General features: G+C 38.6%; 3 protein-coding genes across 4 annotated transcripts; 1 reads left to right on the top strand and 2 right to left on the bottom strand.

Annotated features, from left to right (window-relative positions):
- Positions 1-205: 205 nt before the first annotated feature.
- On the top strand, positions 206-6,118 carry LOC120058892 (TAR DNA-binding protein 43-like). 2 transcript variants are annotated; one of them, XM_039007648.1, is made up of 7 exons: positions 206-1,012; positions 1,211-1,374; positions 1,905-2,045; positions 3,614-3,784; positions 3,885-3,926; positions 4,813-4,952; positions 5,625-6,118. In XM_039007648.1, exons 1-7 carry the CDS (start codon positions 772-774, stop codon positions 5,641-5,643), a joined length of 918 nt encoding a protein of 305 aa, XP_038863576.1. In that variant the 5' UTR covers positions 206-771; the 3' UTR covers positions 5,644-6,118. The 2 variants fall into 2 exon arrangements, with proteins under 2 accessions (XP_038863576.1, XP_038863567.1); XM_039007639.1 differs by lacking the exon at positions 5,625-6,118 and having other exon boundaries at positions 3,885-4,930.
- Positions 5,789-9,116, bottom strand: cenps (centromere protein S). Its single transcript, XM_039007658.1, has 5 exons — positions 8,848-9,116; positions 8,594-8,717; positions 6,891-6,924; positions 6,553-6,619; positions 5,789-6,332 (listed from the first exon to the last, which is right to left on the bottom strand). The coding sequence occupies exons 1-5, from the start codon at positions 8,932-8,934 to the stop codon at positions 6,219-6,221; spliced, it is 426 nt and encodes a 141-aa protein (XP_038863586.1). The 5' UTR covers positions 8,935-9,116; the 3' UTR covers positions 5,789-6,218.
- A 138-nt stretch (positions 9,117-9,254) lies between these two features.
- Positions 9,255-12,346, bottom strand: LOC120024404 (retinoid-binding protein 7-like). Its single transcript, XM_038968646.1, has 4 exons — positions 12,216-12,346; positions 9,937-10,115; positions 9,576-9,677; positions 9,255-9,481 (listed from the first exon to the last, which is right to left on the bottom strand). The coding sequence occupies exons 1-4, from the start codon at positions 12,286-12,288 to the stop codon at positions 9,428-9,430; spliced, it is 408 nt and encodes a 135-aa protein (XP_038824574.1). The 5' UTR covers positions 12,289-12,346; the 3' UTR covers positions 9,255-9,427.
- Between the last annotated feature and the right edge of the window lie 2,207 nt (positions 12,347-14,553).

Here is a 14,553-nt window from a genome sequence, read left to right on the forward strand (position 1 = left end):
CGAGTATGGATCTCAGGTGGGTATAATCAGTTTACCCAAGGTTACTTTTTTTTTGTGGAAAATACAAATGTTTTAAGAGATCACAGTAAAAATGGTGTATTTACCTTGAAATTATTATTTATCCGTTTCTGTTATTTCCTAGATGCACAACACCCTCCCTCCGTTTACAATGAGATGATCTGACATGACGTACTTCCTCCATGACTTACATAATGCCATTTTGATCTGAAAGTACAGCGGTGTTTCATGTTGTCGCAGATGCTTTTGAGCGTAAATATTTGCTTTAAATCTGCAGTGATACGTGCATTTTAGATAAGAAAACGGAGTTAAGACTTCACGTTAATTATATGATTGCTCGATTTCAGTTTTCTTAGACGACATTTCAATTTGTAGGACCAACACTGCGATAGACGCCGTTAGCGCATTCATAGCCACATTGCTATAGCGAGGTCGTCGTCCGGTGTCGATGACACAGCTAGCTAACGTTAGCTAGCCAACCTAACAAAGGAACACTGGCAGTGGGACCGTGGTAGCCTCGTTTGCGAGAATCTCAAACTCTACGTCGTTAAAATACAATTTGGGGTAATCAAGATAAACAGCGTCCATTTCAACATCTAAACTATTAATTTTTTTTGCAAAACCAGTTTTTTTTCACGACTGTTTTGTACCAATCGGCTCGTGTCGTCGGGCATAGCCAAGTGTTTAGAGGGCTATCTAACGTAAGCTTGCCAGTGCTGTTTTTTGGGCTGAGAAAAGGCGTTGTGCGTAACAATGGCAGAGGTGTACATTCGCGTTGCCGAAGAAGAGAATGAGGAGCCCATGGAGATCCCATCCGAGGATGATGGCACAGTGTTGCTTTCTACTGTGGCAGCTCAGTTTCCAGGGGCCTGCGGCCTACGATTCAGGAGTCCAGTTTCGCAGTGCATGCGAGGGGTCCGTTTGGTGGAAGGGATTCTTCATGCACCTGAAAACGGCTGGGGCAATTTGGTCTATGTCGTCAATTATCCTAAAGGTATGGTGACTGACTTTTTACGTGTTATTTTATTAGCCACCAACTGGTGGACAAATGCATTATAATACATATATAATACATTATTTAAGCGTCAACTTTTCCCTAGCTATACTCATTCCATGTGATGCATATCTAGCTAGGCAAATGTCTGTCAAGTGTTCCAACAGCGATTGAATGATCTGTACCACACTATTTCAGACAACAAAAGGAAAATGGACGAGATTGATGCCTCCTCAGCTGTAAAGATGAAGAGGGGTGACATGAAGACTTCAGACCTGATTGTCCTGGGGTTGCCATGGAAGACATCTGAACAGGACCTGAAAGATTACTTCAGCACCTTTGGGGAAGTCATCATGGTGCAGGTAAAGTCTCAGATTAGCAATTTCATTCATGCAGATCACTTGAGTGCTGTGGTTCCATTTTTTTCCTTTTACACAGCTCTAATGTACAAGGCCTTGCTATATCTGTGGTTCCTACTAAACTAACATTTGAGACATTTTAAAGTGGCAGTGAACAGTTTAAACAATGACAACGCGTTCTCTCCACCACTGTTTTGCTAAGGGTTGGATCTGGAGAAACATAGCCACTCTCAAATTCATAGACTGTGCTATGGATGCAAGGACTGACCATCCATGATATCAACATGCTAGTTTTAACTATGTTTTGATGGTATAGTGTTTCTCTTACTTTAACAAACATTGGAGTAAAGCTTATTTTGGGTTGTGATGAGGTATGTAAATTTAACTAAGCTCATGAGGCATTTCTGAGTTATATTCTTCATGAATCAATGGGTACATATCATTTATGTCCCAAAATGAATGTAGCAACTGCAGATTAACCCAAAATGTTTAAAGGGGAAATGTAGGTTTTAACCCCATGTTCCTACTTACAGGTGAAACGAGATGTGAAGACTGGAAACTCAAAGGGATTTGGCTTTGTGAGGTTTACTGAGTATGAAACTCAAGATAAAGTGATCTCTCAACGCCACATGATTGATGGAAGATGGTGTGACTGCAAACTCCCCAACTCCAAGGTAGGTGTTTGTATCTGTATGGCATGTAGTAACATGGATCATTAATGGCAAGAGCACTTATTTCAGACCACACCGGCCCACCACCTCCCCCTAATGCCATACATATTGTTAACTTCTTATGGCTGCAATCCCGTTAACGGGATCGATATGACAACAGCCAGTGAAAGTGCAGGGCGCCAAATTCAAACAGAAATCTCATAATTAAAATTCCTCAAACATACAAGTATCATACCATTTTAAAGGTAAACTTGTTGTTAATCCCACCACAGTGTCTGATTTCAAAAAGGCTTTAAAGCGAAAGCACCACAAACGATTGTTAGGTCATCGCCAAATCACAGAAAAACAGCCATTTTTCCAGCCAAAGACAGGAGTCACAAAAAGCAGAAAAATAGATAAAATTCATCACTAACCTTTGATCTTCATCAGATGACACTCATAGGACTTCATGTTACACAATACATGTATGTTTTGTTCGGTAAAGTTCATGTTTATATAAAAAAATCTCAGTATACATTGGCACGTTATGTTCAGTAGTTCCAAAAACATCCGGTGATTTTGCAGAGAGCTGCATCAATTTCCAGAAATACTCATAATAAAAGTTGATCAAAGATACAAGTGTTATACATGGAATTTTAGATCCACTTTTCCTTAATGCAACCGCTGTCAGATTTCAAAAAAGCTTTACGGAAAAAGCAAACCATGCAATAATCTGAGTACGGCGCTCAGAGCCCAATCAAGACAAAGATATTCGCCATATTGTGCAGTCAACAGAAGTCAGAAATAACATTATAAACATTCACTTTGATGTTCTTCATCAGAATGCACTCCCAGGAATCCTAGTTCCACAATAAATGTTTGTTTTGTTCAATAATGTCCATTTATGTCCAAATCGCTACTTTTGTTAGCGTGTTTTGTAAACAAATCCAAAGTCATGAAGCGCGTTCACTAGGAGCAGACAATGTCAAAAAGTTCTGTTACAGTCCGTAGAAACATGTCAACCGATGTATAGAATAAATCTTTAGGATGTTTTTAACAAATCTTCAATAATGTTCCAACCGGAGAATTCCTTTGTCTTCAGAAAAGCAAATGGAACCGAGCTCGCTCTCACGTGAACAAGCGTCACGAGCTCAAAGCATTCTGCCAGACCTCTGACTCATTCCCCTCTCATTCAGCCCCACTTCACAGTAGAAGCATCAAACAAGGTTCTATAGACTGTTGACATCTAGTGGAAGCCTTAGGAAGTGCAACATGACCCATATCCTACTGTATCTGCAATAGGGAATGAGTTGAAAAATGACCAACCCCAGATTTCCCACTTCCTGGTTGGATTTCTTCTCAGGTTTTTGCCTGCCATATAAGTTATTTTATACTCAGAGACATCATTCAAACAGTTTTAGAAACTTCAGAGTGTTTTCTATTCAAATATACTAATAATATGCATATATTAGCAACTGGGACTGAGTAGCAGGCCATTTACTCTGGGCACCTTATTCATCCAAGCTACTCAATACTGCCCCCAGCCATAAGAAGTTAATGTGCAAGCCTTTTTTTCTACCTTTGTAAAACAGCAAGGTCCAGATGAGCCCATGAGAAGCAGGAAAGTGTTTGTAGGCCGTTGCACTGAAGACATTTCCGCTGATGAGCTGCGCCAGTTCTTCATGCAGTATGGCGAGGTCACTGACGTCTTCATCCCCAAGCCCTTCCGTGCCTTTGCCTTCGTCAGCTTTGCAGATGACCAGGTTGGTGCCACTGCAAATTGAAAGGCATTGTTTTTTTGCCATCTGCTGAATTACCCCTTTAATGTCAGACTGGTATGTTGTTGTTTTTCTCTCTCTCCAGGTTGCCAGTTCCCTATGTGGAGAGGACCTGATTATTAAGGGGGTCAGCGTGCACATCTCAAACGCTGAGCCAAAGCACGGCAGTAGGCAGATGATGGAGCGAGCAGGGCGGTTTGGAAATGGGTTTGGGGCTCAGGGCTTTGGTAGTAACCGCACAGGGTTAGGGAGCAGCGCCGGGAGTAATATGGCTAATTTTGGCAACTTTAGTCTGAACCCTGCCATGATGGCTGCTGCTCAAGCTGCTCTGCAGAGCAGTTGGGGAATGATGGGTATGTTGGCTAGTCAACAAGGGCAGACTGCCACCTCAGGCACCACCTCTACTGGGCAGACTAGCTCCACCAGGGATCAGAGCCAGGCCTACAGCACAGGCAACAGTAACTATGGCACCAGTTCAGCCAGTCTAGGTTGGGGTACCGGTTCTAATTCGACAACCAGTGGTAGTGGGTTTAGCTCAGGAGGATTTGGCTCCAGTATGGAGTCCAAGTCTTCAGGGTGGGGTATGTAAGTAATAGTTTGTATGGTAAGTATTGTGAGATGTCTTTTTCCAAATCTATTTCTGGTGTTACGCGTATCTGATAGCTAAACGCTTTTGTCAAATGTTTTGTAAATTTGGAAAATGCTCAAGATTTAATTTAGAAAGTGTTTGAGGTGAATTATTATTTACCAGGGTGTTCAGCTTAAGTGCTACTTTTGATGTCAAATTGATTTAAGTTTGTCCTGACCTATTTTCAACTGGATTCTTAAAGGCATGTATTGTGAGTTGTGATGTTTCTGAAAATGCATGAGAAATCACTATGGTTCACTATTCATTCATATATTTGACAACAATCTTGCATTGGAAAGAATCTGGTTGAAACTGAAATGTTTAAGTGCAACTTTATTTGCAGTCAAGTTCAATGGAAAAACCTTCACTACAATCTCTTCTGCAGTTCACTTCTCTTCCATTTTCCCGGGAAGAAGCTCCTCTTTGGCAGCATTCTTTGGGTGATGTCAGTATCACTCTCCCGCTTCCCATCTGTAAATGCTTTGCCATCAAACAACGGCTTCACTCCGCATGTTCTAAGAGACGGTGGGTGTTACATTTTTTTATCCACTTTTTAATGGAAAGAACTGCGCAGCTGACATTTTAAGAACTCATGAGTGCGACTGAGGATGGCTTGTGGCGAAGAGTGAATCGATGAGTGAGCGAACGGAGAGAAAAAGAAAGCGTGAAACGGACTGGTTGTGCGATGAAAGAGCCCAATTTGACTGCTTTTGTGAGAGTGAATGGAAGCTGCAGATGCTACAAGCTCCTTCCCCCTAAAATGGACTTTCATTTAGTAGTACTTCAAGATCTCTTTATTGTAGCAATTTTTCCTACCCTTATTGATCAAGTGCAGAAGTAGTACACAAATGTAGTGTGGAATGTTGTGCTGAATATTTGTCTTGCTTATATAACCTACCTGACCTGAATGCTGTATGGTGTGTGTGGTTTCTTTCCTTGTTATTGATGCTCTGTAAGTGTGAACTTGATGTGGATGACACCTGCCGAGGACACTGGGGACGTGAGTGTTGGTGTGAGAGCATGGAGTGGTGTGGTTGTCATATTTCCCAGTGTGATTCAGTGTGTTTCAAAGGTGTTTTAGACATGTCAAATAAGAGTTCTCTAATAAAACTTTGTTTGAATAGATATGCTTATATGAATACTGGGTACTTTTGTGACATTTGAGTTGTCAAAATCTAATTTAATTCACATATCTAGGGACCTTGGACACTGCTGACCGAGGTTTCCATCTGAACCCGGACTGGAGTCAGTGTCCTGAAGGATGAAGACTGAAGTCCTCACAGGCTTGAAATGGGGTCTCTTATATTTATGGTAACCTAAAAGGAGTCAGAATTGGGTAGTAAGTTTGGATACATTTCTAATCAGACCTGATGACAAGTATTGTTTATTTGGCTTTATATTTTAAAATAACATTGCGGCATTGTGTAGAACTAATCTATTCTTTGGGACAAGACAATGAACAGGTTATGATATTTCAGATGTGTACACAAAGGATATTACAGCACATCTCAATGCTGAAGATGAATGGGAACACCCGCTGTCCTTCAAAATTGTATTGAACTGATGTTAATGTGTAGATCTGTAAATACTTTTGGAGAAGACATTGGAACAGTGCTTACATTTCAGCCAATGAAGATAATATTGCTGTACCACTTGGAATTGTAATCAATAAATATTTTCTGCAAGTTTGATCGAGCAGTTGATTCCATATTAGTAAAAGTACACATGCTATTAACTGTCTGTATAATCAAACCCATTCACGTAGTACTAGGGTAGCATGTTTTTCCCTCCCTACACCATCTCTGTATCCTTATTCTTCCTTTTCCCTGCAATCTTCTTCCTTGTGTCTCTCTGCTCCTGGTTGGCGCTGGCAATCTCTTCACTCTTCCTTTGTATGAAGTTAGACTAGAAAAGAGAGTTTGTTATTTGAAATGTAGGAGACAATACCACTGCAAATACCTATGTTGTAGTGGAAAACAACTCCCTATAATGGTCCAAATATGACTGGTACCATAAAAACAGTTGTCAGATTGGGTCCATCATAAAATGATACAATAATAAAGCTTCAAGAACAGACTGTTCAATCCTGTGATGTTGACTTATTGTTAAATTAGCCAATACCCACCAGTGCTGTACTTCGACGAGCTGTAAGCTTCACATCCTCTACAGATACTGTGCTTCTTTTGGCATGCCTACAATTTAACCCCCGCAACACACGTGTTAGTTTTAATCCTATTATGAAACAGAAGCAAATTATTAAACCTCATGGTTTTGCCTTATACTTGCTGAAGGAACCTTTTCTGTTTACAATGGACCCTGCAGAGCATTTGATGCCAATCACCCCCCACCTAACTGAACATTGCATAAATGAGTGGCTGGAAATCATTCATTTGTAACAGGATTGTCAGTCTGAATAAACACTGATTTCATAACATCAATGCAAGCTGTATGAAGACCTTTTACCTTGCAAAGGCTTCCAAGTCCTTTGCAAAAATATCTAAAAGGGGAAAAAGAGAAATGCAGTCAATCATCTGAAACATACAAGCAGAATAATCTCAGTGTAAAGTGGCCCCCAGATCATCATCGATCCGCCACCAAATTTCACAGTGGGTGCGAGACACTGGCTTGTAGGCCTCGCACCCACTGTGAAACTAGGTGGAGGATCGGTGATGATCTGGGGGTGCTTCAGCAAGGCTGGAATCGGGAAGATTAGTCTTTGTGAAGAACGCATTAATCAAGCCACGTACAAGGTTGTCCTGGAACCTTGTACGTGACAATGTTCCCCAACTGAGGATTGTTTTTTTCCAGCAGGACAATGCTCCATGCCACACAGCCAAGTCAATCAAGGTGTGGATGGAGGACCACCAGATGACCAGCCCAATCTCCCTGTCATGACCAGCCCAATCTTCAGACCTGAACCCCATTGAAAACCTCTGGAATGTGATCAAGAGGAAGATGGATGGTCACAAGCCATCAAACAAAGCCGAGCTGCTTGAATTTGTGCGCCAGGAGCGGCATAAAGTCACCCAACATCAATGTGAAAGATTGGTGGAGAGCATGCCAAGACGCATGAAAGCTGTGATTGAAAAATCAGGGTTATTCCACCAAATATTGATTTCTGAACTCTTCCTAAGTTAAAACATTAGTATTGTGTTGTTTAAAAATGAATTATTTGCATTATTCGAGGTCTGACAACACTGCATATTTTTTGTTATTTTGACCAGTTATTTTCTGCAAATAAATGCTCTAAATGACAATATTTTTATTTGGGAGAAATGTTGTCAGTAGTTTATAGAATAAAACAAAAATGATAATTTTACCCAAACACATACCTATAAACAGTAAAACCAGAGAAACTGATTATTTTGCAGGGGTCGCTTAATTTTCCCCAGAGCTATATTTATCACCTTGTCAGCTCGGGTATTCAAACCAGTGACCCTTCGGTTACTGGCCCAACACTCTAACCGCTAGGGATTTTGACTACGTGGTATACAGCTACGACCAGAAGTTACTTTTTCGTAGCAGGTAAGGAGTATTAACATAGCAGGTTAGTGGAATTAGATTATGGTTAGGAAAAGTGTTAGGGTCAGCTAAAATGCTCTCCTAACCTGCTACGAAAAGTTACTTCCGTTCCTAGCTGTACTCCATCTAGTTACAACCTCCGCTAGGCCGCCTGACAATTTTTTGCCACATCAGTACAGATGAAGGAAAGGAGACAAGGGGAACAATCTACATCTGACCATTGAGATGCACCGAAAGTGTTCATTTTATTTATGACGCTGACGTCAGAGGACTTGATAGTCAATGTATGTATGGTCATCTGCCCATCTATCCTTGGTCTTTCAGGAAAACGATGAGGAAAGGAAGCCATAGGGGTGTTTGGACAAATCCTTTTGAGTCTCAAGATTTTCCAGTAAACCCCCCAAGACCCGAATATGTAAATAATATGTTGACAAGAATACCAAGCCTGTCATTTGGCAAGTTGGAGCTACAGTATTACCATGTTTACGAATCAAATCCATCCCACATAGAATAACATGTGAATTTGACTGGTGCTTGGACAGAGCAAACCTAACTCATCAGGGCCCTATTGTTACCAGTCATGCACAGCAATCTCCCCTTCCCTACAGACATTATTTGTTGATGTTTGTTATTATAATACTCACCACATTGCCTGAACGTCGTTTCAGCTATTGCTGCTATAACCTGTCGACTGAATTCCTTCTGATGATCCTCACCAATGCTTTGACACAGTCTTCCCACTGTATAGTGGACTGCTGCTTTCAGTCTCTACGGGTTTAGTGAAAACATGAGTAAATACTAGCTTTGTCCATCTTTATCTAACTGACAACACGTGCTTACAAGACACATATATAATTGTGAATTAATGCAATTAATAAATCAAAGGTAAAAGTTGCACCTGAAGTTTTCTTTCCTCCTCGTCCATTGCTGTTGGCATTTTCTCCCGACAGTTCACGTTAGCTAGACAGCTAGTAGTGGATAGCATACATAGCCTACCACTCTGGTTTACTCATATACTTTTTCACCAGATGATATTTAAAACAGAAAATGAAACAACATGTACAATCGTTTCTAGAGTAGCTAGCTAATGGGCATGGAATAATCTTTACGATAAATCAAATTTCGCTAAACTTGAAAAGTTGCGCGCTTAGAAAGGCGGAAGGTGTCATCCAATTGAACCAATACTAGGCCTACAGCACCACCTGCTGGGCTGGAGTATTACAAAACAATGCATTAATGGTCCAGTGCTTTATTCATGGTTTTTAGTAGATTAAATGTATTGTACATAATCACGAAATCCTCAAATGTATATCATGTTATTTTTATTCATGTTGTTAAAATGTTGACTATTTTATTTTAATTATTTTGCATACTCAAAACATACCATGAGCATGTCATATTAATGATACATTTATGAAGCATATTTAGCAAATGTAAGGTTGAAGAACAATTGTGCAAACTTTATGGTGAAAGAATTATCAAGCACTCTTTTTATAAATCTGCTTGCAGACTTTATCCCCACAGGTGATTTCCTATAAGAGAGAGGAAAAATGCATAACAGTTAGGCCTACTAATACTAATGCCATCAATGTAGTTAAAAGGTAGATATGAGTACATGCTACATGCCAGATAGAGCTCATCTCCTTCTATCCAGTGTGTCCACCCTCTGTTCTTCTTCTCTCCCTTCTGAACACATACCAGTTTATCATTGTCCCAGTTGACCACCGTCTGCAATTAACAAGAGTACTTATCAGAATGGGTTGTGTGGACCATAACTTTAAAACACCTGGGATAGCTCCAGCTTGCTTGAAATAGGCTTATAGACAGCTCTGTTACATATTGTTCTCAATGTTGCCATATTAAGGACCACAGTTCAATAAGCAACAAGGAGCAACATAACAAAAAGGGTTCTATTCATCATGATAATGATATGACATAAATGATAAAGTGCTGGCGCCCATAGGAACAGTAAATTGCAAGTTTCTACCTGAACTTTTCTGTTATCCATGGCTTTGGTCACCTCCTCAAACTCTTCCCCAATCTTGAATGAGACTGTGTAGTTTTTCAAGGTAGTGAATGTTTTGATGGTGAAAGAATCCCCGTCTTGCTCAATCACTTTCTGAGGTTTCAACATGTTTGCAATCTTGCGTGTTGCAAAATCAATGCCTGTAAGGAAAGAAATCCTGCATGTGTTACAAATATATCCTAAGAGACTGAACATTTCCAATCCATTCTCAGTAGGAAACTGGTGAGCTAGGCTATGAATCATAACTCCAAAGTTACACATTTGAATTCTTCAGAATGTATTTCGAAAGAAGTTAAGATTCATATTATATGGAGTTATAATTCTACTGGTGAGCATGTTGAGCAAAAGAAAGATGATAGAAATTGCAACTCAATATTAGGAAGGTGTTCTTAATGTTTTGTACTCTCAATGTATATTATAATAATATATATTATAATTTAGCATTAAAAGTTTAAGTTTGTTCCACCTGAGCAAGTCTGACCACAAGTCACAGACCACTATGAGGACACCAAATGCGTTTGATGAATCCTTTTCGTCTTCTTCTAATGCCTCTGACGGGGAAAGTAATCCAAAGTAACTGAAAGTAATCTGATTATGTTGCAGATTTTGGGGTAGGCTAATACAAAAGTTGTGTTACTGATTACACTTTTGGACAGGTAACAAGTCACTGTAACATATTACATTTAGAAAGTAACCCTAACCCTGCAGGTGCCCCCATATGTGCCACATACTAAAGAAAAAAAAAACACAAGCATAGAGTTCAGACAATAACAATCACATACATGTTATTATTGTTTTGAATTATTGACAGAAAAGAGAAATTACAATTATGAAAAATTATTGATTTGAAAATATAGGCCTATCTAATAAATTAATAAAAGTGAATAAATCAAAGATAATCAATTTCAGTTGAATAAAACAGTACGCTACCCTTACCTAATGGCAGCATTAATTAATTACCAACAGGTAGAGTGAGTATTGGTTAAGTGGGACACCTGGCAAAGTGGGACACTTAAGCTTTGTAATGGATATCTTTAAATGTGTACAATAACATTGTGCCTGTGTGTTAGTGAGGAAGTATGTGATGATAATCATTGTGGGCGTGGCATTCCGTGTAATGACACCTGTCTCTAGATGCCTAATGTTAAGGTTATAAAAAACTAAGAAAGGATATTCAATCTCTAATTACGACCTATTTTGTAATGGTATGTATTTGTAAATCAAAATGACTGTAAATTGTTTTCTTACTACTCTCACCTTTTTAGAATATTGACATTTTGACAGTGTCCCAGTATGCCAATCGCCTACTGTCAAAATGGGACACTCCTCTAGGCCATTTTAATGCAGAAAATATATTTCAGGGGATTATGAAATCCATTTTCTAAATAGGCTCACATGTTGCATTTCATTTTCCTCAAATCTGCTATCACCTAGCTTGCTATAAAAAAAGCTAGCATAGCTGCATTTTACTTAGAAAGAGATTACCTAACCAACATAAAAAATCCTAGCTAGCTATATTCATAACCTTACAGGTATATGATGACTAAAAAAGTGTATTTTGCTGTATTTCACAATAAAACAGTCAATGAAATTGTTGAGGGGTAAGGTCTTTCTGGTTTTATTCTACAAAATGTCCATTAGAGTGTAATGTTGAGAATGTTGAGCTGATAGATCTAGATGAAGTTCATTTTATTTATAGGCTATACAATTACATATAGGCTACATCATATAATTATAATCAAGTATGATGATGATAATAATAATTATAAATTATCATTTTTAATGTTCCACAAAAATACATAAAGCACGTTTTGATACATTTCATTTGTATGAACAATTGAAGTTTATCATAAAAATATTGAAAATACTCAAATACTCTAATTTATCCTTCTTTACAAAAAAGAATGAAGTGTCCCACTTTGTCAATCAAGGTGTCCCAATTTGCCAGTATCGACTTAAAACATGTGGTCTCAGCACAATTTGTGTTTGAAGAAGAGCCATCCATCCTGTGTTTAATATTTCTTTCTTAAGCTGTTTAGAATGATATCATGTTGGGGGTTAAGACAATGGGATGATTCTGTAAGGTGTTCGGGAAACACATTTTCATAACGTGTCCCACTTTACCAATACTCATCCTAATTAATTAATCAATAAATAGTCAATATTATTGTAATCAAAGTCACTTGCCTAAAAACATAAGAAAATGTGTACTGCAATTAACAAGTAAAAAGAGAACTTACCAAGAGCAACCATGTAACTTTCAAAGTTTTCATTACTAGTCATGTCCCATGTGCCACTGTAGTCGGTAGGCATGGTGGATACTTGCGTGGCAATAGACAGCAGTTGTTAGAATGAAGAGATTTAAAGTCTCTAGGATGTCCCATGGTGTGTTAATATAGGGCGAGGGTTTGGTTTACCTCTCGTAGTTGGTTGCTATTTTGGACAATAGAGTAGAGGAGTAGCCTGGTGGAGGGCGGAACATGACTTTTTGCACAATTATATGAGGAAATAACATTTGAGATAGGCGTCTCGAAATAGAGTAGGCTATAATGCATCAAACATATGTGCACATTCTTTAGTGTCTCTCTTTCCAACAATGTGAAGGGTGACTAGAATAAATGTTATACAGTTTCATTCACATGGACGCACACCAGAGTATGATGAAAAGCCTGGTTGGATGATCATTTTCACAGAAGTTAGAACTGGGAAGGATGTGTCATCAAGGCCTATCACCCCTCACTTCTTTGGCAGAGTTTATTCAAAATGAATGGGCACAATGCTACATTACGTATTAGCACAGTATACCCGGAATATCATACCAAGGGATCAAAGGATAAATTGTAAGTATTGGAGTTGTTAAGGTCTATTCACAGATTGGGTCCGGGTCTCATTTCTATGATGATAATGAACAATAACTAGTTGGTGGCTTCTTGTGTTGTGAAGAACGATCTGATGGTGATTTTTTTTTACTTTTCTTTGTACTATTGATTACATGTTTTCTATTAGTAACTTATTCTAAATGAACATGAATCTAATTCTAGTCTTAGAAACCTTTTATTTGCAGTCAGATAATTAATGCAATCTTTGTGGCACTAGTTCTCATCCCTCAATTGTATGTGTAAACCAGGTAAGTAAATTCAAATTTACAACTAAAAGCTTTTAATTTGAAGTCAAACATGCAGTGTGTACCATGTCAAGTTTCTGATTGAGAGTATAAATCCCTCAGGCCTAAATCCTCTCGATATTGCCAGCAGCCTCTTCTGAACAATCTAACTGCCTTCATTGTCTTATCCTTCATGGCTACATCCTGCTTTGTAAACAGATTTTTGATAGCTATTTCTTATAGTTTTAATGAGGTGTGCTCCTCACAATTGTTTGGCTTTTGGCAAAAGCAATGTTTAATTTAATTTTAGCCAAGTTCATAATAAGTTGATTTGATTATGATGAAAGAGAGATGGCAGTAGAGACAAGCTTTGGTCATTCCGACCCTCCTCATAGTTCAATCAGATTGGGTCATTGCATTCGTTGCAACCATCTAAATGTACATTTAAAGTATGTGGGTCTTTCCATGAAAATAATGCCTTTTGATTCCCTTTGATATTTTAAGTAGAAATTGTGCACCAATATTGCATTTTAAAAGCCTTTGATATTAGATGAAAGCCCTTTAATATAGACCACATTGAGAATTCAATAAATCAGATTCTTAATTTGAATAAAGGCTTGCTAAAATGCCAAAATTCAGCATTTTGACATGTTCTATCACTTCTAGGAAGATTTTCACCCCCAAATGTCTCCAGATTACACCATCAATGTAAAGCACTAGTTATTTTGTTGCTTTGACAAAGTCATTTCTGAAGAGTATTATTTATTTCATGTGATTAGTGAATCATTTACATCTGTCCCACATTTTAAGGTAAACCCTGTTAATTGAACTGAACTCTCGTTTTAATATGGTGAAACCATTCCTTTTTAAATATTTTTTTCAAAAGAAACATTGAACATCTAACAGGCAAATGATAGTATAAAAGCATTTGAGCTGGTTGTACTCTTTACTTAAAAGCAGATGAGCTGGTTGTACTCTTTACTTAAAAGCAGTTGAGCTGGTTCTACTCTTTACTTAAAAGCAGGTGAACTGGTTCTACTCTTTACTTAAAAGCAGGTGAGCTGGTTCTACTCTTTACTTAAAAGCAGGTGAGCTGGTTCTACTCTTTACTTAAAAGCAGGTGAGCTGGTTCTACTCTTTACTTAAAAGCAGTTGAGCTGGTTCTACTCTTTACTTAAAAGCAGGTGAGCTGGTTCTACTCTTTACTTAAAAGCAGGTGAGCTGGTTCTACTCTTTACTTAAAAGCAGGTGAACTGGTTCTACTCTTTACTTAAAAGCAGGTGAGCTGGTTCTACTCTTTACTTAAAAGCAGGTGAGCTGGTTCTACTCTTTACTTAAAAGCAGGTGAGCTGGTTCTACTCTTTACTTAAAAGCAGGTGAGCTGGTTCTACTCTTTACTTAAAAGCAGGTGAGCTGGTTCTACTCTTTACTTAAAAGCAGGTGAGCTGGTTCTACTCTTTACTTAAAAGCAGGTG

This window comes from Salvelinus namaycush, chromosome 2, assembly GCF_016432855.1.
Source record: "Salvelinus namaycush isolate Seneca chromosome 2, SaNama_1.0, whole genome shotgun sequence".
Lineage (NCBI taxonomy): Eukaryota > Metazoa > Chordata > Actinopteri > Salmoniformes > Salmonidae > Salvelinus > Salvelinus namaycush.

Coding starts and splice junctions, on each gene's coding strand:
- LOC120058892 (XM_039007639.1), top strand. CDS start 772: ATGGCAGAGGTGTACATTCGCGTTGCCGAAGAAGAGAATGAGGAGCCC. Junction 2,046..3,613: donor GCAAACTCCCCAACTCCAAG/GTAGGTGTTTGT, acceptor TTTGTAAAACAG/CAAGGTCCAGATGAGCCCAT. Junction 3,785..3,884: donor TCAGCTTTGCAGATGACCAG/GTTGGTGCCACT, acceptor CTCTCTCTCCAG/GTTGCCAGTTCCCTATGTGG.
- cenps (XM_039007658.1), bottom strand. CDS start 8,934: ATGCTATCCACTACTAGCTGTCTAGCTAACGTGAACTGTCGGGAGAAA. Junction 6,925..8,593: donor AACGACGTTCAGGCAATGTG/GTGAGTATTATA, acceptor TTCCCCTTTTAG/ATATTTTTGCAAAGGACTTG. Junction 6,333..6,552: donor CTCGTCGAAGTACAGCACTG/GTGGGTATTGGC, acceptor TCTCTTTTCTAG/TCTAACTTCATACAAAGGAA.
- LOC120024404 (XM_038968646.1), bottom strand. CDS start 12,288: ATGCCTACCGACTACAGTGGCACATGGGACATGACTAGTAATGAAAAC. Junction 10,116..12,215: donor AAGTTACATGGTTGCTCTTG/GTAAGTTCTCTT, acceptor CTTTCCTTACAG/GCATTGATTTTGCAACACGC. Junction 9,482..9,575: donor AAGGAGATGAGCTCTATCTG/GCATGTAGCATG, acceptor TCTCTCTTATAG/GAAATCACCTGTGGGGATAA.